The 21,567-nt window shown below is 40.5% G+C and overlaps 2 protein-coding genes and 1 non-coding gene across 7 annotated transcripts in view; 1 reads left to right on the top strand and 2 right to left on the bottom strand.

Annotated features, from left to right (window-relative positions):
* LOC121960984 (uncharacterized) overlaps window positions 1-9,972 on the bottom strand; it is a 163,996-nt gene extending 154,024 nt beyond the window's left edge. Inside the window, exons 1-2 of one of the 3 annotated variants that reach the window (XM_088072334.1) lie at window positions 9,355-9,972; window positions 4,015-4,164 (exon numbers count right to left, since the gene is read on the bottom strand). In XM_088072334.1, coding sequence (XP_087928460.1) covers window positions 4,015-4,164; window positions 9,355-9,588 — 384 coding nt within the window. In that variant the 5' untranslated portion in view covers window positions 9,589-9,972. The remainder of the gene's footprint in view (window positions 1-4,014; window positions 4,165-9,354) is intronic. The other 2 variants (XM_088072336.1, XM_088072335.1) reach the window with 2 other exon arrangements.
* trnal-uag (transfer RNA leucine (anticodon UAG)) lies at window positions 9,228-9,309 on the bottom strand. The gene has a single exon. It is a non-coding gene; the product is annotated as a tRNA-Leu (tRNA).
* A 75-nt stretch (window positions 9,973-10,047) lies between the features above and the next one.
* On the top strand, window positions 10,048-18,942 carry pex2 (peroxisomal biogenesis factor 2). 3 transcript variants are annotated; one of them, XM_042510523.2, is made up of 2 exons: window positions 10,048-10,142; window positions 17,278-18,942. In XM_042510523.2, the coding sequence occupies exons 1-2, from the start codon at window positions 10,139-10,141 to the stop codon at window positions 18,252-18,254; spliced, it is 981 nt and encodes a 326-aa protein (XP_042366457.1). In that variant the 5' UTR covers window positions 10,048-10,138; the 3' UTR covers window positions 18,255-18,942. The 3 variants fall into 3 exon arrangements, with proteins under 3 accessions (XP_042366457.1, XP_042366458.1, XP_042366455.1); XM_042510524.2 differs by having other exon boundaries at window positions 10,067-10,142; window positions 17,281-18,942; XM_042510521.2 differs by lacking the exon at window positions 10,048-10,142 and adding an exon at window positions 11,891-13,989.
* The last annotated feature ends 2,625 nt before the right edge of the window (window positions 18,943-21,567 follow it).

Below are 21,567 nucleotides of genomic sequence, written 5' to 3'. Positions count from 1 at the left end.
AACTGCCAAACATAGAAGAAGGGGGTGATACCCAAACAAACCGTATTTAAATCACATCCGCATGGACAGTCTCAGACACGCATGGCATGGCTGTTTATACAATAGTTTTCTTTTTATAGTTAGTTTTTAGCAAAAAACTTGTGTGGGAAGTCCAGAGCAAGCGAGTGGATAAATGAGACCTGCATTATACTGAAGGAGTTTTGTGAGAGTTTGTACACAGATGCTTTGATATAGCTGTGCTGCAGTCAAAAATGGAACCGTTTTCCTTCATTTCATCAAGATCGCATCCCTTTTTGGATTCTAGGTTCGCTGTGGATGCATGCAGGAAAATCAAAGTTTTCTTCCCAAAATCAAAGTAACACAGGGTGAGTAACTGATATTCAAATGGTCACTTGGGGGTTTAAGTATTCCTTTAAGTTTGCGCCTGGCTTTGTGTTTTCCTAATTATATGTCTCAAATAAAAGATGAGTGCTTTATTCATCAGCCAACTGTCACTGAAACCTTAAGTTGGCCACCATCTGGCCTACAAAAGTGTCCTCAAGCAACATACTGAATTCCTGCCAGCTGAAGAAGCTGTTCTGTAGCTGCCTTTGTGCCTTTGACCTGCCTGGAAGAGTGCAGGTGGAAAAAACACTTCTACAGAGATCAATAAAGTGCCAGTTTTTTTTTGCATTGTATGATTAGTAATCCTTAAACTGCCAAAATGACCATCCAACAAGAGTGAAAACCAGAAGACTGAAGGAAATGAGGAAGTTTCCCATAAGTTTCCAAAAAAAGTTCTCAGCACTCATAATGATGCTTTTTATTGTAACCGAATGAGACAAAGAAAGTTTTTCCGTACATTTTTTCACTGGCTGGAAAACTGGAAACTGATACTGGCAAGAGCACCACAAAGACTGGGAGTCGACATGCTGACACAAATACAGACTCTCTGAGTGAAACAATGCTGTTTAGGAGTCCAGCTACCATTGTAACAACCAACTGTACATCCACTGTACATCCTTCAAAATCCATCAGTTTGTAATAGTAGGGAAGTTGAATGGATTTTAAAATCATTCCTGTATACATTCCATATTTAACAGAACTTATGTGTATTGAAGGTATTGGCCAGTAACCACAGATTTAAATAGATGCTCACTATTACTCACAAAGTAATGTTTAATCCAGGTTAATATTGTATGCAGGGAACATGATGATGCTACATCCGTCTGCCGATGGATGACAAATAGACAACAGGCTAATTGCTGCAGTCTAGAACAGAGAACACAAGCCTTGGATTTCATGATATTATGACCACAAAACAAACTCTGTTTAGTGTCCATTACAGTTCAACCCTATTGTGCATCAACAAGACCATACACTACGATTCAATCAGACGTTAGCCAAGCTCCTATTACAGAGCTCATTGCATCGTTTACATGGTGGAACGGTCCATAAGTAGCTCTAAATGCTCTTCATTTGATTGGATTTCACATTATGGACATCAGAGCAGAAACACACTATTGTCCCCTGGCTATCCTAATAGACTGTTGAGTGAAGCAGTCCATTTGTTTGTATTTGTTTACCAATCTAGACTCTGAAAACATACAAAGTAGCATAAACAGACAGCGAGAGCATCGTTTAAGACGGGTGAAAATGGAGATTCAAAAGCTTAGAAGATGGATCGATACCACAGCAACAAACTATTGTGTTCCCACACACTACATCGCTTTGGCTGCAAAAGAATCTGCCGTTGTCACAAACAACAAAATTGTGCAACTAGATGATCTGAAGGGTATTTAGCAGCTAAGAGAATATCATTTAATCAGTTTTCAAAAACTGTTTTTCTCCTTTTCCTCTTTAGCTAAAAACATTGGTAAAATGCCTACAATGCAGTGTGAAAACCAGTAACGGTCTTGGTCATCCTCACTATTCTTTTGGAATCTATTGCACTACAGTCTGCAAGAAAGAGAAAAGAAACAAGGAACAAAAAACATGGGGATGCTGGTATTTTTTTGCTGATGCAATGTCATTGAAGAAAATTGAGTTTCAGAATGATGAAAGTTAAAAAAAAAAAAGACAGCTTTGAATGTGAGAAATGCAAAGCATTGAATTACCATGACCTTTGTGACCGGTGCAGAGAGCACACAAAGCTAGCCCTCTGACCTTCTCCATAATAGCAGATAAGTACTTTGATGTATAAAAGGCCATAATTACTTTTCTGTGTGCAAAATCCACTCAGACGAGCAAATGTTGATGGAAGCCTGGCCATAACTGAAATGAAACAATACCTTAAGGTCACTACATCAAGAGCTGGTGTCTTTATAGGCCTGCCTCGTGTTGATGCAATCTTTACAAAAAAAAACACTTTGGTGGAGCACTTTTGCACACAGCTTTGCACCTCCAACCCACTAGAATGAATGGTAAAGTATGTTTTCCTCCAGGAGATGATTGAGTCAAGCAGAGACAACTCTTCTGTTTGCAGCTCCAGAGAGTTCACAGTATCTTTAAAGATATACAATGCAGGATTTCATTAAAAAAAAATAAAAATAAAAATGTTCGTTTTTTTTTTTTTTTTAATATATATATATATATACAGAAGAAATACCTCTCAATCATCACTTATGACCCACCAGAAGTGAGTGGCCCTCTGCCTGTATTCTTCTGCTTGGGATGCTTGTGGTTGTGTGCCTCCCGCAGTGCTCAGGTGAGGTCTGGGCTTTGTAAAAATGTAGCGACCAGGTGCCAGACCGTGAACAGCAGGCATCCAAGAGACACAGCACCAAAAAACACAAATACCGCGAGGCAAAATGCCAAACAAGTCAAGCTTGGGTTGGATTTTACTTTTACTCTTGCTGGCAAGCATAATCCTGCAAAGTACACCAGGTATCACCAAATCATTTCTACCATTAAAAATAGAAATGTGATGCACGGCTCTCTGCTCGTTCTCATTGCTTTTCTATACTGCCTTTATGCTACATGCTGATATTGCTCTGTCTAAACAATGAAGGATTTTCATGGACTTAACTTTTAAGCATATTCAGTGTGATTTCTACTGATTGGATTCTGAAAAGTCGAAGAGGCCTTGGCCTCAAGAAGTGTACACAAAGGATCTTGAAGATAGATAGAATAAAGTAGAAAAGAAAGCCATGAGCTGTTATTCTTTCTCTTTTGTTTTCTCCCGAGCTTGATATTTGTATATAGATGGTATTTATGAGTAGACAATTCATTCTATTGACATATGCTTCTGCACTTATTGCAGAATATTAAATAACTGCCCCTGGTTAAACAGGAAGGTAATATGAAAGTAGGTACATTTATTTGTGTATATCCAAAGGGTACAAATTGTGTTTACAACTAAAATTCATGTTGCAAATCTTTGCAGAGTTTCATCTGGACAGCTGAGCCATAGTTTTCTTTTTTTTAATCTTTTTCTATTTCATGTTCCTGTTGTAAATAAACTGTATTTATTACACTTTTTGCCACTGTCCAGACCCTCCAATGTTACGATCGGAACAATTAATGCAAATTCAGTCAGTCCCCAAAATTCTGCGTGACCCCCCAATCAAATAAATAAATTATGTATATATACTTTGTTGTATCATTTTTGTTTTTTTTACTTCACTTAATCATTCTTTTACCTGTTTATTTATTTAGTTATTTTTTTAATTACATTTATAAAGATTTTATGTGGGACCGTTGGGGTTGAGTGGGTGGGGGACTAGAATGTTAAAAAAAATGTGTCTCTAAAGTTTATCACATCATTGTACTTGTTGAAATAAATAAATGCATTCATTAAAAAATTTTAAAAATGCCTATAATTTCACAATATGCATCACAATTGTCTTTAAGTATTAAAACCTTGACTGTATTACTTGCAGATGGTTTTCCTGACAACACAAATATTTATCAAGGAAATAAACCCTGTAAAGAAGGCTGTAAATGAGTTTAAAATACAGAAATGTGAAGGAAAAAAATGAAACTCCATCTGGGCCAGGTAAGGCACATTGCAATGAAGACAATTAAAAAACTTACGTCCAAAATATGATCAGAGGTGTGTGGCTTCATTTCCCATTTGTAAACATTGTGGTCAGCTTCCCTCTGAAAATCCTCAATGGTCTGAAGCAGCACCTGGTTCTGCTCTGCGAGGTCATTCACATAAGACCACAGGAAATCCACTTTCTTCTGCAAGAATAACAGCACAGCAGGATCAAACTGTGGTTAATTTGCTGTGTTTTAACAAGCTGACAGTACAACCAAGCAGGGGCTTTTTTCTATAATAAAAGTTGTTTTACTTATGGAGTCACCCAAATCAATGACAAACTAAAACTCCTGTTCAATAAAACAAGAAAGCAGTAAACACATCATTTGTGCCTCAAAAATTGTATAGAACTGGGATCACTCAGAAATAAAATCCTGCAGTTTTCCCTAATAATTAAATTGATATACAACTAATTTGTATTAGCTCTGTGTGCTTTAGAGAAGCAGCCACAGTTTTGAACATATGAACACAATATTGTAAAGTATAATATTTGTTTCCACTTCAACATCCTCTTGTTGTGACTAAATTGTGATATATTTACATGGGGTTTTATTTACACAAATAAAACATGGTTGAGGTAAGAGAAAGCTCTCTGACAAACATGTTTTTTTTTAATTACATTTTTAAAACACACTGCATGGGAAAGGACACAAATGCAAGTCTACGGTGTTGAAGTCAAGCACGAAACTAATCCACCCTAATATCCTGTCAATATAAAATTTCCCGCTCCTGCCCCATTACGCAGGGGCCAAAAATTGCCAGTAGACATAAAATCGCTTTTGTAAATTAGTTGCAATGTGACTGTCGTTCCTAGGAGACAGAGTTGCAAAGAGAGTATGTCATCTTCGCTGACCTATAAATGTAGTACTCCCTCTTGGCAAATCAGTGTTTTTGAAGTTGACAGATTACAGAAGTGAGATGAATAATTTCCCCAAGATTCAGCAAACGTCAAAGTGATGTAAGATATCACTTTGACACACAACTGAATGAACAGAAAAACAGGGACTACATGCTTCCCATGATGGCCTCGCAAGAGAAACGTGAGTGCTCCCCAGACAAACAGTTTGGTTTGGTGTCTTCAAGGTGTTACCAATGAGATCAGGAATCTGATCAGGGAGATGCATGGGGTGGGGGGGTCAGTAGTAGACCCACTGTACATATAGCATACACCCATAGTTCTGTTGTAGTGAATTTTAACTTGCTCTACTAATGTTTAGTAAAATAACATCCAATTTGAGAAATACTTAAATAGGTTTGTTGTTGGTATGACTGAATTTCTTCTCGGAGCCCTAATTCAGGCATTATCTTCATGAGGTATATCAAATTGGTTTTGAAATGTCAAATACTATTTTACTTTCCAAAACCTCTGTGAAACTAGCCCTGCCTGACAAGGCGGTCAGATACTCTTAGCTTTCATGCAGCAGCCCACCTAGGATTTACAATAGATGACATCTGAACTGTATTATTAGACAAGAATACTTCATGAGCAGGCAGGAGTACATAGTTGGACAGGGGTTAGTGCAGGCTCAAAAAAAATGTTATTCCCTGTTGCTGCTTTGTGCCTGGAAGAATGCATTTCTAAGTTCACATTTTATTGTTTACAAAAAATAGGTCACCTGAACATGCTCCACAACTGATCTCATATATCAAATCCTCACAGTTCTTCAGTACAGTCTTCCAGGTCAGCCTTTTATCTCTGTTGAAAAAAGAACTTCTTATGTACTTGTTCCTTAAAGGGATTGCACATGTAGCCAGATAGTCTACACATACAGTGATTGCAGCTCTGATAAAAGGGACTGCCACTGAATTTCAGAATTATTTTTGCCTTAGAGGAGCACCTGTACATCTGTGTTCATAAACGTCTGTCCCCTACAGCCAAAAAAGTCAACAAGCGGTTTACAGCGTCCCCTGACGCATAATATAACACTGATGTATAGCTTCGGGGAGAGTAAGTTTACAAAGATGGTAGAGGTGACAGTATCTAAGATAACATGCTAGGGTTGACATTGTATTTAAAAAGGTGTAGAACTGAAAATGCATCCAAAAAACTATGGCATGTTGACTCACTGTTTTCCAGCTTTTGGAACAGCTAATTGTGATGGCTGCACCTGCTGCACAGCTCATTTAAATGCTGCTAGCCCACCTGTACACCTTATTTTTCTTTACAGTTCACTCTTAATGGTTTGTTTTCTTATCTTTAATTAAGTTTGCCTCAAGTTGTTTTAATTTCTGTTTCTTTACCAGTCACAGTGCTGGAGTGCTGCTGCTCGTCGCTGCTGGTGGGGGGCCATCTTATCAGGCCAGAGCAAAAGATGGCCTGAAAGCAGAGCTCCTCAATACAGGAAGTGACCAGTCAGAATGTACCAAATCGCTGCCACATCATGGGGGTTAATGCTAGAATGGATCGTCCGGAGGAAGGTGGGCGGGATCTCCACTGCATGTCATTAAATGCTCACAGCTGAGACAACCAATCACAGCAGCGTGTAGTTTCTGGCAGAGGACTTCAAGCTTTCTCTAACTGCGAGATTCATATAGTAACTACATAGACTGCACTCGTGCTAATCAAATGTTTAAGGATTCAGCCTGAATTTCCATACCTCTTTTTAAATCAGATCAAATGCAGTTACAGCATCAACGTGTCACAAACATACATTTGTTTAATTTGTTCAGTTGAAGCTAGAAGAGAAATTATATTAAGGGTTGAATGTGCTGCATGTATGAGGAGTTACTCAGAGCACAATGATGATTTATCTGACATTAATAAGAATCGCATAAAATTTTTGAAAGGGGGTGCAGTCAGATAACCTAAAGTTAACCTGCAGCGCTGTAGCCCCCCCCCACACACACACACACACACACACACACAAACAATCCATTCTAGCATCAACCCATCATGAGTTGCATGCTGTTTAGCTGACACAGTTTATGGGTCCAGAACTTTTTTTTTAACACATTTTGTAAAGGGTCTGGTTTATTTTTGGATTAATAAAACCCTTATTTTGAAAAACCCCTGTTCTCCTGCCTGCAAGCTCAGTCCCTCACAGTAATCACTGTCCTAAAGCATGTGAAAAAAAATACTCATAGCATATCCATGATTCAGAGGTTGCCTGCCCGAGGCTCTCAACATGGGGTTGGCTGATAGCTAATAGTCCTAACAGCGCGAACTGTGCTAAATATGTCAGTAAAGCTAACAGTGTTAACAACGGAGGAACCAGAGCATGGGCACTTTGCTTCCATGATGACTCTGTCCAGGTATCAGTGTTAACTGCTGTGTGAGCACAGTGTAGATTAGCAATTAGCTAGCCAGTGAAACACACAGGGATTCACATACTCTAACATGTGCACTCAGCCAGACCATCTACTATAACAAACAACAGAGAAGCTCAAACAAAAAAAGGGGTGACTTTATTCTTACTTCAGACACCATTACTCCACTATATAGTTTTTGTTTTGCTGGTCTTTAAATAGTTTTTGCAGCTATATAAATGCTCTGAATATTGCACAGAGCTCCTTTAATTGGGAGGTTGTTCTAACATGTCAGGTAACATCATAAACCTACAATGGTTCATGGATGAATGGTATTCTGTGTTTTCAATGGACAAGCTTTATGATTAATTGTCCACATCAACCTTTAGGACTTGGGAGCTCCTGGGTTCTGAACACATAACCTTGTTAAGAAGGCCCGTGACTGGGGCCGGCTGACCGAAACCCATCTTCGAAACCTTGTTACACTTGCTTTGATGCACAGCCCAGCTCACACAGGCTACATTCTGTAGCTAAATGATGTCACATGACAATCCCGATGATTAGAAACCTCTCTTTTTTAAATATGAGTGTGGATCTGTGTTCCTGATCTCTGCCGCTCAGATGGAAACATAATGCAATTTGCCACCTGTTACAACTGCTGCGGCTTTATGAAAGCACCCCTGCGCTTCCTCCTGTCATTTGTCTGACAGGACAGAGGTCATCTTCTGATGCCCGAGTCACAGTGGACAGGATGCTCTTTGATTTGTATTGAATGGATGATGACCTAATGACAATAGATGTTGGCAGAAAACTACACATCCTGTAGAGACTTTGAGTTTGAATGGGGTTCTCAATAATGCCTTTTAAAAAACATAATTTATGCCGTTGACTGAACGCATGAGTAGGATCCACGGTCTCGAGCACTGTATTTTTACCTGAGGAGGCTGCAGAGTAGGGGGTCAGTATTTGATCGTTAGAATTTTGGCTCACTCCGCTGTGTCAATCACCTCAAGTTGGGCAATTTTTTTTCATATTAATATAATAATTAGGGCTGTCAAACAATTATTTTAATTGCGATTAATTGCAGAATTTCAATAGTTAATCGCCACTAACCACATGTCTTAATCACATGTTTTCAGTTCTGCATTTCGGAACAGTTTTGAAGTCCAAATTGACAAGGTAAAGCAATCTTATTAGATTGTCTTGATTATGAAACAAATGCCAGCAAAAAACTGCATGGGACTAGCATGAAGTGTGCATGTCTGTAAAGGGAGACTTGTGGGTTCCCCACATAACCCATTTTCATTCAGATTTCTTGAGGTCAGAGGTCCAGGGACCCTTGTGAAATGACCATGACGTTTTTTGTTTTTCCATCGCCAATATGTATCTTCACTTTGGAGCGTAATTCAGCCCACTTCCTGAAAAACTAGCATGACATGATTGGTACTACTGGATTCCTCAGGTCTTACAGGTTCATAATATACCAGTAGCATCCATCTGTAAAACTCTGTAAACCTGGTACAGCCTCTTAAAGACTGGAATGTTGTCCAGTGAATAACGTGTTTACAAAAAAAAAAAAGTTGTGTGCGGATCTTTATCCCATCATGATTAACGGATTAGCACTGACTATTTATCATTCACTGAATATTTATGAAAAATATTTTATGTGAAAGAAATGACCAATAGTCAACTACACAATGTAGTTGGAATATCAATATCAAGAATATTTGGAGAAATAATATACATACATTTCTCATATTACCCAAACATATCCTCACCACACTGGAAACACACACAATGCTACAAGACAACAGCAGTATTTGTTGAAGTGGGTTACAAATTGCCATTGTTAAGGGGAATCTTGCTGTTTATTAATTTGCTCAACACTTTTTTGTCATGTGATCTCCAGTAAATTTCTAAGCTCACTATATTGGCTAATGACAGGGTTATCTCTTCATAATGGCAGCGGTGGGATTCGAACCCACGCCTCCAGAGAGACTGGAGCCTAAATCCAGCGCCTTAGACCGCTCGGCCACGCTACCTCTGTGAAAGCTGTTGTGATGACATAATTTCGAGCAACTCCTCACCTGGAGTGATTCCTCTTGGTTGAGAGTAGTATCGAGCTCCAGACATCTCAGTCTCTGCTCATAAAGTCCTCTGAACTCGTCGAGAAGCTGTTTAATGTTGCTTGTCTCTGTCTCAGCAGCCCGGATGTCAACTTTCGGCTCCTCTGCTGAGGGAGAGGACCGGTTCAAAGTATCACTTCCCTGTCCCGACAGCCTCGAGCTTTTCGATTCTGCTGAGGTTGACTTTTGGCTCATGGCTGTCAATTACAGGTTTTTAGCATGGCTCGCATGAAGTACCCGCACTGTGTATGAGAAGAGGAGGAGGAGGAGGAGGAGGAAATGCTTGAAAAGGCTAGCTACCGTTAGCTAACACTCATAATCACAGCTTGTCACTCCAGCTGAATGCTCAGTTGAATGTTTGCTCAGCCTCGCGGTTTGCATTATCAGACAACTGTAGAGAAACCTCAAAAAACACAATGCATGGCATTTTGAGTGCACAAAAGACATTATCTGTGATACTTTGTGTAAATTACCGTAGCTTCACCGACAACTTGGTCGCTATGTGCCGTTACTACAACGCAGGACTTTGAATTGTTTCCAGACACACCGACGCTTCACCCTGCAGTTTGCCGCTGCGTTGGCGCTCTGTGATTTGATTGGCTCATTTATAGCAATTGTCTTCGTAGTCATGATGTTACGGTACATCATTGGTCAGTCTTCTTTTGGAGGCGGGGTATAGTTGCATAACCCGGAAATAGAGATTGTTTTCGTCTGGTCGGAGAGGACTGACTTGCCTTGAAAAGAAATGGGTAAATATGTCTTCGTGATGTTGTTTAGCGAACATTCAAGGATATATTATTTACTTTCATGCCTTTATATTTTCACAGAGAGCTCAGATGCATCACGACTGCTTCTTTTGAACGGTGCGAAGACTCGTGGTCTAATATTATCACCTCCGTGTTGCTGTCAGCTCTCAGTGCTGTGTGCAAAGCGATATTAAACTGCACGTTTGTGTTAAACACACATGGATTGTTGATTTCTACCGATATACACAGTGCATGCAGTTCAAACGACCAACTGGCGTTATTGTGAATTAGCATTCATCACACACATCTTCAGGTATATTTACCAACTGCAACTTTGGATGGTAACCTTGTGAGTGTGTGTTCCCTCAAGAGTATGTTATACCGCTCCGCACATAATTCCATTATTCCCCTAAATAATCAGTGCCACAGATCAAAACCTTCCACATTGAGATTCAAGGCAAAGTTGATCTTATTGATTTTCAAGAGACTACTCACTTCATTTCTCTCATCCCAATCATCACTGCTCTACTCTTATCTGTCTCTTGGTTATATCTCTCTTTTCCACTGGCTTTGACTGCGCTGCTCTTGCACACTCTGCCAAAAACCTAATCCCCACTGTGATTATCACATAATGCTTTTGCCTTATTATCAAAATGGAGCAGATTTGGGTTTTGTTGTTGTTAAAGACTGATGGGCATGGGCTTAAAAAATTAAAAGACAATGTCATTATGAGGAGAATGTGGAGCGGCTGATTGCATGAGATTGAGGTACAGGCGTGTGCCTCTGGAGCTAAACACTTAGTGTAATGAGTGTGTTTCTAAGGGAGTCGCTGAAGTTAAATTGGGCTGTGATCTCACACTGGGGTCATAAGGTCATTTTATACAGTTTCCAGATGAAGGCAAGTGATAAAGGCAGTGGGGTCATGTACTCACTTATTGGTAGATAATTCTGCTTTCCTGGGTTACACTCAAAAAAATAATTATGCCATAAACATTGACTTTAAGTAATTTAATTACATGTCAACTTTCCATGTATTTTTATTACATTATTTCAAGGTAAAATAATGCATTAAATCTAATAGTTTAATATCAAGTTAAGACAGCATGAATACATTTAGTAACTTAGATTAAATTAAATTAAATTAAATTAATGCAAACTTTAACATGAACTTTATGTTTAAGCTTACTTAATAAATATAAATTTAAGTTAATCCTAAACATAAACTTTAGTTCACTACGAGGTGACTATAGTAGGGCTGACACACAAACTTCCATAAACTGTAAGTTTATGTAACTGTAAGCCCCCCCACCCAAAGTCCAAATTTTCCCCAAATCAGCCTCGAACCTAATACCTTCTTGATGCAAGGTGACAGTGCTAACCCCTACACCATCAGTCTAACCTAAGAGTCATATGTGTTGATTTAATTATACATATAAAGCCAAGTTGACCTTAAATATAAACCTTATGTGTTTATTTGATTAATACATTTAAATTTAACTTGATCTTATACATAAACCTTATGTTTTAATTCAAGTCAAACAGAAAAGCAATCTGATGACATAGATATGACTCAAATTGTTTTACTTGAGTTTATACAAAGCATATTTATGTTGTCTTTAGTTATTATTATAAATTAACTTTTGATGTAATTTAATTTAGTTACATTTTACTTGAAAAAATATAGCTTCATTTATATTTCTGCTAAGAATATTTTTTAGTGTATTTTATAGTTTTTGATCAAACAAAACAAACACAAATAAACTTCTGTTTTCTAGTCATTGCTACATACACAGCACAGCCAATTATATTCTGACCAATAGTGTTGAGGGTTTTTAATTTCAACTGTGACTTTAATTTCAAAAGCTCCACAATTATCTAATACATCTATGTGTCATCATTATTTTCAGCTCTATATTTGGACACTTTTTTATTGCTGTCATTGCAGTGCCACCATATTTACCAGCTTACACAGACTGATTTGGCACACAGTTTGTCTACCAATTCCTGTTACAACTGTTACACATAGGCAATTTGAATGTTGTGTTCATTTTCAGGTTCATACATGTAATTTAGGCTTCTACTAGAACTTATCATTTTGATATGTTCGCAGTATATGTGTAGCACCTATTCCTGCTTTATATTAAGAAGACATGAAAATCTGACTTTTTACAATGTAGGACCTTTAAAAGATCCTCTTAACATTAATTGTGCTAAATTAATAGTGTTAAAATGTCTACATCATATTCATTTTTCTCTTCCAAACTGAGAAAAAAGTATAACATGTTGACATGTCATTAGTGGTACAATTTGCAGTGGCAGCAATCCAATTTCCCAAACTGATTCACAGATACATATCAGAGAGGGATTCTGAAAAGTAGCACAGTGGATTTGACTGTTGCTGCAAATTCGCAAACCTCTCATCCCACAGTTACCTTCACATCTTGTAGAGAGTAGGTTGACAAAAATTAACTTCACCTCAGTTTAAAATTTTCCACTCCCACACACATTTTAATTGTGAGACAGATTAAAAAAGCTGACAAAATGTTTTCATGCATAAAGCAGAAGGTGCTAATCAAATATTCCTCTGTATAACATATGTTATTTGCATGAGGTGAGGCCCCAGTGCTCTCTCAGTGACTCCTAAGAAAGACTTCAGCTCTCTCATTTATTAGCTGTTCTGCTTTTTTCTCCACGTTCATTGTGCTTCTCTGCCCTCTAAATGTTTCATTACTTTTTAAGTTGTTTTTTTGCAAACCCCTGTACTTATTACTCATACAGCCCTAGCATACTCAACCTTCCTACTCCTGAAATCAATTAATTCTCTTAAATAATTCACCTTCTGAGCAAACCAGATTAAGCAGAGCACATTTTTTGTGTGTCAGACGTGCTGTTCTAACTGATGTGTATTTTTTTTTATGTTCAGGCATTAGCTTGGCCCTCACCCCATTGCTCGGAGGAGTCTTGGGTGATTACAGAAAGAGGAGAGCCTTGATAAAGCATTAGTGTGTGACACACACACATACACACAGCCTGAAGACCCCTCTGTGCATTTGCACACATTCATATTTCATGAAACAGACTCATAACAATTAGTCTGGTTACCGCCTGGGTAATCTTAGCGTCCCCCGTAATGCCTGCGGTCTGCTGTATGACATCACTCTCTTAAAAGTTCTAAATCTGACATTCTCATCCGTTTTCATAGTGAGGACATTAGAAGGCCATGGCTAATAGGCCCGCACTCGTTCCTGGCGAAAGAAGGGCAATAAAGTGAGGGAGCGGGAGAGACGAGGGGAAAAAAACGAGACTGGAGTGCTCAGAGAAATAGGTTTTATTCACCAGAGCTTTTACACAAATTAATTTACATGAGCGAGAGAAGAAAATGTAAAGTTGTAATCCAGCATGCTTTGCCAATGCATAGCCTATTTCTCGCTACAATCATAGTAAGCCAAGTGAACGTTTATGCATTATTTCAGCAAATATATTATGCTAACAACCATAGCTAAGTGCTTAGGAATTTGAGCCCTGCGCCACGCCAGGAGCTAAATTGAGACTTTTGGACATACAGTTTTCAAACGGCAGGGAATGATAGCCTCATGAGCAGCTTCTTGTCCGCCACAGAAAAAGCAGAAATCCCCCAGAGGTTCTCCACCTTCCCAGCATCCCTCAGTCTTTAGTCCCCCTGCCCTAAACACCCTCATCTCCTCCCCAGACACCAAAGCCAAGGTCAAGAAGAAAGTGCAGCCTTCCTCTGTCTATAGGCTATTCCCTGGATGCCCGCACCTCAGTGTGGCTGAGCCGCATATGCTTCAGGAATGTTCCCTCCTCCTTTATTGTGACCGTCAGTCTCAAGGTCAGCTCCTAGGGAGAGGTTTGTGCTTATCTGTTTTCCCCTCCCTCATTTTTCTCCTTAGCTATCTTTGCCCCCAGTTTTTTTCCCCTTCACTGTATCAGTAGACAGTAGCTCAGAGCTCCCAGCTGGGGGTTTCATGACGTGTTGTCTGACGCGTCTGTCTTTTTTTTTTGTCCATCTCTTTGTCTATCCATCTTTCTGTTGCTGTCATTACAGACAGTTGTCTAGTTTTCAGATGACCCAGTGCAGCTGCGAGGCTTCAGTCTGATGCTCCGTATGCTTTTGTTGCCTCGTCTCTCCTTCCTCACGCTGGTCATGGCCCCCTTTGCCTTGAAGCAATGTTGCAGTGTGTTCCCTGTTAGATTGGATATTGTTGTTGTTGTTGTTGTTGTTGTTGTCTGTAAGCTATGGCAGTCAGCCTTGAGTCAGTGCGCTATCTTTGTCTGAACAAGATGCACAGGCTAAGGGAACAAGGGAAGGAGAAAAACCTCTCTTCTGACCTGAATGAAAATACACTTTAATATTCCCAGAAAGATGTTTTTAAAGTATTTTATACAGCTCTGGTAGAAAAGCCAGACCCCAGAACCCAGACCCTGGATTTTCTGTTGATTTTCAGCGATCTCCTCTAACCTGCCATCTGACCCTGCTGCTTGTCAGCTGCCGACTCTCCGAGCAAGGGCATTTTGTCTGCGGGTTGGTTGGTTGGTTGGCTGACCCACAGGAGAATTATCAAGTCAATATATCACATCAGGTGTGTGTGTTTGAGTGGATTCAACAGAGAAAGTCTGCTTGTATCTGTGTGTACTTTTATGTGCAAATGCTGTCTGTCCTCTAACGCACACCGTGCCAGTGCTCTGTAAACACTGGCATTGACTGTGACTTTTGACTATTACATAAGGAACATGGATTTCCAGCTGTCCACGGTAAAAGCCCTGTAAATTCAAATGCTTAATTTTTATAGGCAGCCCGGCATTGACTGAAGTGTCTGCTTGTTATATATTTGGCAAGTGCTGCAAGTCTGAAGGGGAGCTGTCAATAGCAATCCCAGCTATTGATATGGCAGTGGGCAGGAGATGTTACTTGGCCCCCGACTCCGGCATCCCTCTGATCCCTCTACATCATAATTACATTAATATTGACAGACCCTTGACAATAGTCACATTACTATTGATAGGTGGCTGTCAATACCGTGTTTCCCCAAATAAAACATATTCATTCATAACTTGTAAACTGCTCGATAAAAGGCTTTGAAAAGAATATTGGACCCGGCCGGGTTTGCTCTCCCGAGAGGGCTGCTGCTGTGACGGGGATTTCCACCACCTGGCTGTGTGTGTGCATGTCTGTGTAACCATGGACTGATAGATTAATTTAGCTCTGTATTAGAGCTCTGCATAGATCAAGTCTCCCCATGACATACACACACAGGCACATAATCTGCACATTTTCTCCCATCAAGGAAAAACTTTCAGATTAAGCTAAACAAATGGAGCCTGTTTATTGGTTACCATACACATTCAGACCTCTATTTTTTTTTTTAAACCCAAACTCTACTTCCGTCACAGGCGAGGTTCTAGTCACTAAACATGGCAGCATTTCAAATGCAGCTCAATGAATTTGTCACACCTGCTTACTTCAGCGGGAATTCACTCTTTTTTCATTCATTTGCTAATTCTAACTTAGTTGGACGGTGTATCCTGGCTCTATTGAAACATCATGAATACACAGATGGTCCTGTGCGCCACAATAAACCCGAGCATTGCCACCGCATATTAGAATGTTTTTTTTTACCTCCTCAAAAAAACGTCTAAAGTGACCATCATCTCTCTCTCTTTCTGTCAAAACTGCCATATTTACCCGGCTGAAATCTCTTTTAAAGCCTCGTGACAAATCCTGTTCAGCGAGACACAAAAGCCACTGTCAGAAAAAGGCCTCTCTGTCTCTCTCTCTCTTTGGGCCCCTTGCTCTGTCTCTCCGTGCGTTAGTTAGTCTCCTACTTCTTAAGCATTTCATTTGAGGAAAAGAGCAGATAAAACTGGGGGAACTGTGAGCAGTTTGGAAAACGTATGCAGCGCAAAATAGCCCAGACGTCACAATGGTGGGATCCCATATGGAGTCGACTCTAGGGGGAGGAAAATTGTTCCACATTTGGCAGATGTTTACGGTGTACCAGAGACTGTGCCGTTAGCCTAATCCCTAGTGATGTGATTTGTACACACACCCCTATCTCCAGAGGGAGCAGGCACCAAGAGCCCCTGGGCTTCGCCTCCTGTGTGTGTGTGTGTGTGTGTGTGTGTTGGATTGTGTGTGTTTATACACTGGAGAGAGCAGTCTAAGACCCCCTGCTCCTCCGCAATGCGTGGCTCAAAGGTTGCATTAAGGACGGGTTTTACATGTGAAAAGTGATTTCCGTTCCTATGTATAAAGAAAAAATAACCTTCCTAACAGGATGGGCCTCACCTCCAGGGCTTCATTCCTCCCAAAAACCCGGTTGTCCTTTTAATAGTTGTTCATGTTCATGACTTTAATAGATCAAGTATGGTATTGCCTGTATATCAATAAGATATTTTATAATGTCAAGTCATGAGAAATCCATGTATTGGATTAGTTTTTTTTTTTTATTACAAACAAGATATTGTTTTGGTAGTTTTGCCATCATTGGGGATAGGTATTCATTCTACTTTTTAATTTTTTTAAAACCAAAATTTAAAGTTGTCAATAAACAATAAAGTTAACAATAAAGTTGATTAATACAATATCGTAACATCTAGGAATGATGGCTCAAACTATAGTGCTGTTGGAATATATATACTGGTTGGTTATTCTTTGCACCATACTCTCGGGGCCCAGAGTGCAGAACACCCCGTGCAGTGAATTAGCCCTTTTCCACCAAAATTAGCACATGCACACAAGTTTTGCAAACATGGGTAAACCCGCTTAATACAGATGAGAGACTGCATTCGCAGTGCCTGGGAACACAGCTCCGACCAGATTGCCAGATCAATATCCAACCTGTGACTCAAACTGCTCAAACTACTGCTTAGGAAAAAAAAGGAACTCATGGTTCTGCATTTACAAACCAGCAAAAATGTACAAATTTAGAGATGGGACATAGAATGATAAAAAAGGAACACACACACAGCTGCCGCTGAACATAGATTCTAATCCTGTAGGAAACACTGGAAGCAGTCTGTTAAAAAATCTTCATCACATGTTTTATGAATTATAAAAATTGGAGACCACTCCTGAAAATATCATTAACATAAATCCTTGTTCTTTGTGATTTTGTAGCAGGTTTGGAAAGTGAGGACAACCAAAAAAGGACAGTTGGACATCCCCAAACTGATGTCGACCCACAGACCCCAGTATTGCGCATCAGCCAGCTGGATGCCCTCGAGCTAGACTCAGCCCTAGAGCAGCTGGTGTGGACCCAGTTCTCCCAGTGCTTCCAGAACTGCCGTCCAGGCCTACTCACCCCATTGGAGCCTGAACTGAGGGCTCTGCTCCATTTGCTCCTGTGGAGGTTCACACTTTATTCTAACAGTGCCACTGTGGGCCAGTCTTTACTGAGCCTGCGCTACCACAACATCCTTTCTTCATCTCCCCGTTACAGAGCTCTGTCTCGCAGGCAGAAGCTGGGTCTGGCCCTGCTCACTGCAGGTCCACGCTGGCTCCAGGAGCGCTCCCACAGCCTGCTGCTGTGGTTGGGTTCAGGAGGGCCTGTGTTTGAAAGAGACGGTGGTTTACTCCAGCAGGGCCTCCGCAACTGCCTGACCCTTGTTTCTAGTATCACACAGCTCGCCAGTCTCATCAACTTTCTTGTGTTCCTAAGAAAAGGTCGCCATCCTGTCCTGGCTGAAAGGATTGTGGGAGCTCGGGCGGCTTTCAGCAAGCCCAACGTGGTCCGGGATGTAACCTACCAGTACATGAACCGCGAGCTGCTGTGGCATGGCTTTGCAGAGTTCCTCATCTTCTTGTTACCGCTGATCAATACAAGGAAACTGAAGGCAACTATGCTTTCGATTGTTTTGGGTGGTGAAATTGCCGATGGGGAGAGAGCGACGGGAGGGCAAGGAGTGTGGAAGGAGTGCGGACTGTGCGGAGAGTGGCCGACCATGCCTCATACAGTGGGCTGCCAACATGTTTTCTGTTACTATTGTATCAAAAGCCACAGCATTGCAGACCCTTATCTCACCTGCCCAAAATGTGGCATAGAGGCAGGGCAGCCTGAGCCGGTCAAGATGGAGGTAGAGCTGATTGGCAGGTGATGATGTGAAGAAGCTGTCATGACTAAATTTATTTTGTAATTACAGGGACTCATTGAATCTAAATTGATCATATAAAATATCTTTATAGCTGCACAAATGGAACACACACATGCAGTGAAAAGACTCATGACTAACCACCTTGTATAATTATTTAAATGTGTTAAAAGTTTTATGCAATTTTATGAAAATGTACAGAATAATTAAACTTAATCATATAAAAATGATTTGTAAAGGCATAATTATATTAAAACACAAAAAAGGGTTTTTAACAGTCTCTGTTCTGTTTTCCTTTTTGAAAGATTCACTAAGTAGTCGTGTGAGTTTATGACTTGACTTCAGTCTTCATGATGCCTGTGTCTTTTCTGAGCACACACAGACCTGCTATGTTTAATATATGTGTGCATATATTGACAATGCACTGCCCCTTCCGTTTCTCCAGCTGGACTTTGGACAGAACTATTTGTCTTTGGTGCACTGGACAGACTACAGAGAACCACACAGCATATATTTGATGAGCGAACGTGTTGATTTATGCTCCAAATTGGCTGTGTGTTAGCACGTGTATGTGTGTGCATGTATGTGCGTGTGTGTGTTTGTTGAAATGGGAATATTTGTTCTGATGAAAAATGCAGAAAGTCAGCTGAATAAATAATGGGAGGAATTTCTGATGCCTCTCATCATGGCCAAATTAGCATTTGTTGTGTATTTTGTGCCTAAATTGTATTTCAACATCATTAAAATTGATAGAGTGCTACCTCTTGGGTGTTTATTTAGTTAAGTGGAGGAGAGAGAGATGAGGGAAAGTTATAACAATCAGCACACTTCTCTCTAGACAGGCCCGGTCGTTCTAACTCCCATTATCCGTTTTCACAGCACCCCAACATGCTCAAGATCAAGGGGGCAGCCGGGGGCTTGGATTGACTCTCACACACACACACACACTTGACAGCCAGCCTCTCTTTTCCCTTGGCCTTTCTCTCTTTTGCTGCCTTTCCATCTCTCTCCCTCTGTAATCTCCAGGGCCCTCGCCCCTATAAGACTGTAGTAAACTGTACCAAAACCCTGGCAGTCGTCTCCTTCCTCGCAGGCGAATTACTCTCTAATCCCTGTAATGAGTCCAAAGATGCTTATTTATGCTGGAGTTAACCTCCACCAGTGAGCCCAGCCCGGGGCCAAACGCACCCCAGCTGAGTGAAGCCTTTCCTGGGCTGACAAGAGAAGAGTGGGGTGGGGTTGGAGGGTGGAGGGGCTACCTCCCACCTCTTCTTCCCTCCCCCTTCCTCCCCTCTCCCGCTCTGATCACTAGGGCTTAATTGCTGATTGCCGAGACGATCAATCGGAACTGCAGGCGTGATAGAAAGCCTATTGCGGAGAGCTGGTCTCAGATCTACCGGCTCAGACAGATGTACACACATTTGCACTCAGATGAGGTTAGTGTTTCTGTTGAGTGGAGAGGATAGCATGAAATATTTGTCCTCATGAGGTGCATGAATGCCCTGAAGAATACTGGCAGGGCTGATCTTAATTATTTATGTTACTGACCGATGTGTTCTTCGCAGAGCATATGTGCTAGAGTATATGTCCTTGGTGGTAATGCAAGGCCAAAATTAATGAATTGTACAGTTTAAACCACATAGAAGTATTGAAATAGCCCCTCGTTTGATTAAAAGAAAACGCACACCTTGAGGTGGAGGTTAGAATCCCAGATGATGATTGGTTTGACATTATGTAAAGAACATCGGGCGTATCATGTGGATACTCGGAAGTCTTCTCACATCAAGGACATTTTGACTAATGAATCCTATAGCAATGCATATAGAGCCAGAGATGGGGAGAGCTGTTTGTCAATATTTTATGCCCTACATTATATGAATGTACGGCAAGTCCCAGAAGGCGAGATTAAGGAGATGTTTGAGATTAAGGATGCATATACCGTAATACCGCCGGGACGTGTCATTGTTCTAACATTCAGGCAGACTTACAATCCAAACCTTTTTAGCAGATATTACTCTACAACTCCAAGTGAAGTCCCCAATCCCCAGGAAAGAGAACAGATAAAGAAGAAACAGTGCATTAAAGTCTATTAATTGAGTTAGGCCATGGATTGAATTAGTTGGAAGTTGGAACAGGGCTCTGGACTTAAGGAAGGTAGCTAGGGTTCCGTTAAGCCTATCTGTCTTTGGATCTTTTCTAATTCACTGGCTCCGTGTGGAGAAGAAAAAGAGGAAGAAGCCCAGATTCCCAGCGGCTATGCAAAGCAATCTGCCCATTCACACGCAGCCATTTAGGGAGCAAATTGGCCCTGTGCCCCCTCTGACGAAGGTTTTAAGAGAAAGGGAATTAGGGCGTTGAATCCCTAACTAGATCTCCTTCTTTGATGAGCCTCTTTATCCGCCTGTCCCTCATCTCCATTTCTTTGATGTGAGGCGTTGATTTTCCTGATTAAATAGTTTTTAAAGTAAAAAGCTCTTCTCTTGGCTCTGTAATACTGGGTACTTTACTGTACCTATTGTAGGTTCGTTTGTGTGTGCATGCTTGCTGAATGGTCCATCTGTGGTATTCTTTAATTGGAACAGAGCCCTTGGCTTGCAGATAATAATAAGGATAGTACAATAGCTTTGATTCGTACATGCATATTTTTCTCAGAGAAAGAATGTTATCATTTAAGCTTATGCCCGGCTTTTACCTCTTCATTTGAAATGGCTAGGAGGACTCCGGAAGCCCTGTGCATCACTAATGAAATTAAAGAGTAAAAACACCTGTGCTTTTTCACTTCAACAAAATTCCATCTCTGATCCTTTTTGCTCATGCTGTAAGCTTTTACCTACTTTTCAACAGGTAAGGGAATTACACCTCTCTTGTAATGGGGGAGATATTTCCAACAACTGACATCACTTTCAAAGAGCGAATGACATTATTTTCATGCCAAGAAAAGATGAAACAAAAAAATGCACCATTTATTTGTTGACACGTCAGTGGATTTTTGACACCTGTATTTTTTTTTCTTGTGGCATGTCCAATATGTCAGTAGGTTTTACAAGTATCCCTCATATTTCATCTATTCAATAAAAGACATGCCAAACATAAAACACCAAAATTCCTCCAAGGTAGTGAAATCCTAGGTGTGCTCGAGTTCAGGGCTGCAGCCGCTGCAGGTACCTGTGTTATGAGAGTTCTTTCAACACCTGCCGGGCTTTGGATACCACCGGGCCCAATTATCTTAGTCTGCCTCCTCTTCTTAACCACCTCTTCAGTCTAACAGGTCAGGGGGACAATCAATCACTCCTAAAATAAGGAAGTAATTTCCTCAGCT

This window comes from Plectropomus leopardus, chromosome 21, assembly GCF_026936395.1.
Source record: "Plectropomus leopardus strain MGB_pleo_1.0 chromosome 21, ASM2693639v1, whole genome shotgun sequence".
In the NCBI taxonomy this organism is placed as follows: Eukaryota; Metazoa; Chordata; class Actinopteri; order Perciformes; family Serranidae; genus Plectropomus; species Plectropomus leopardus.
This window is presented reverse-complemented; position numbering and strand designations above follow the sequence as displayed.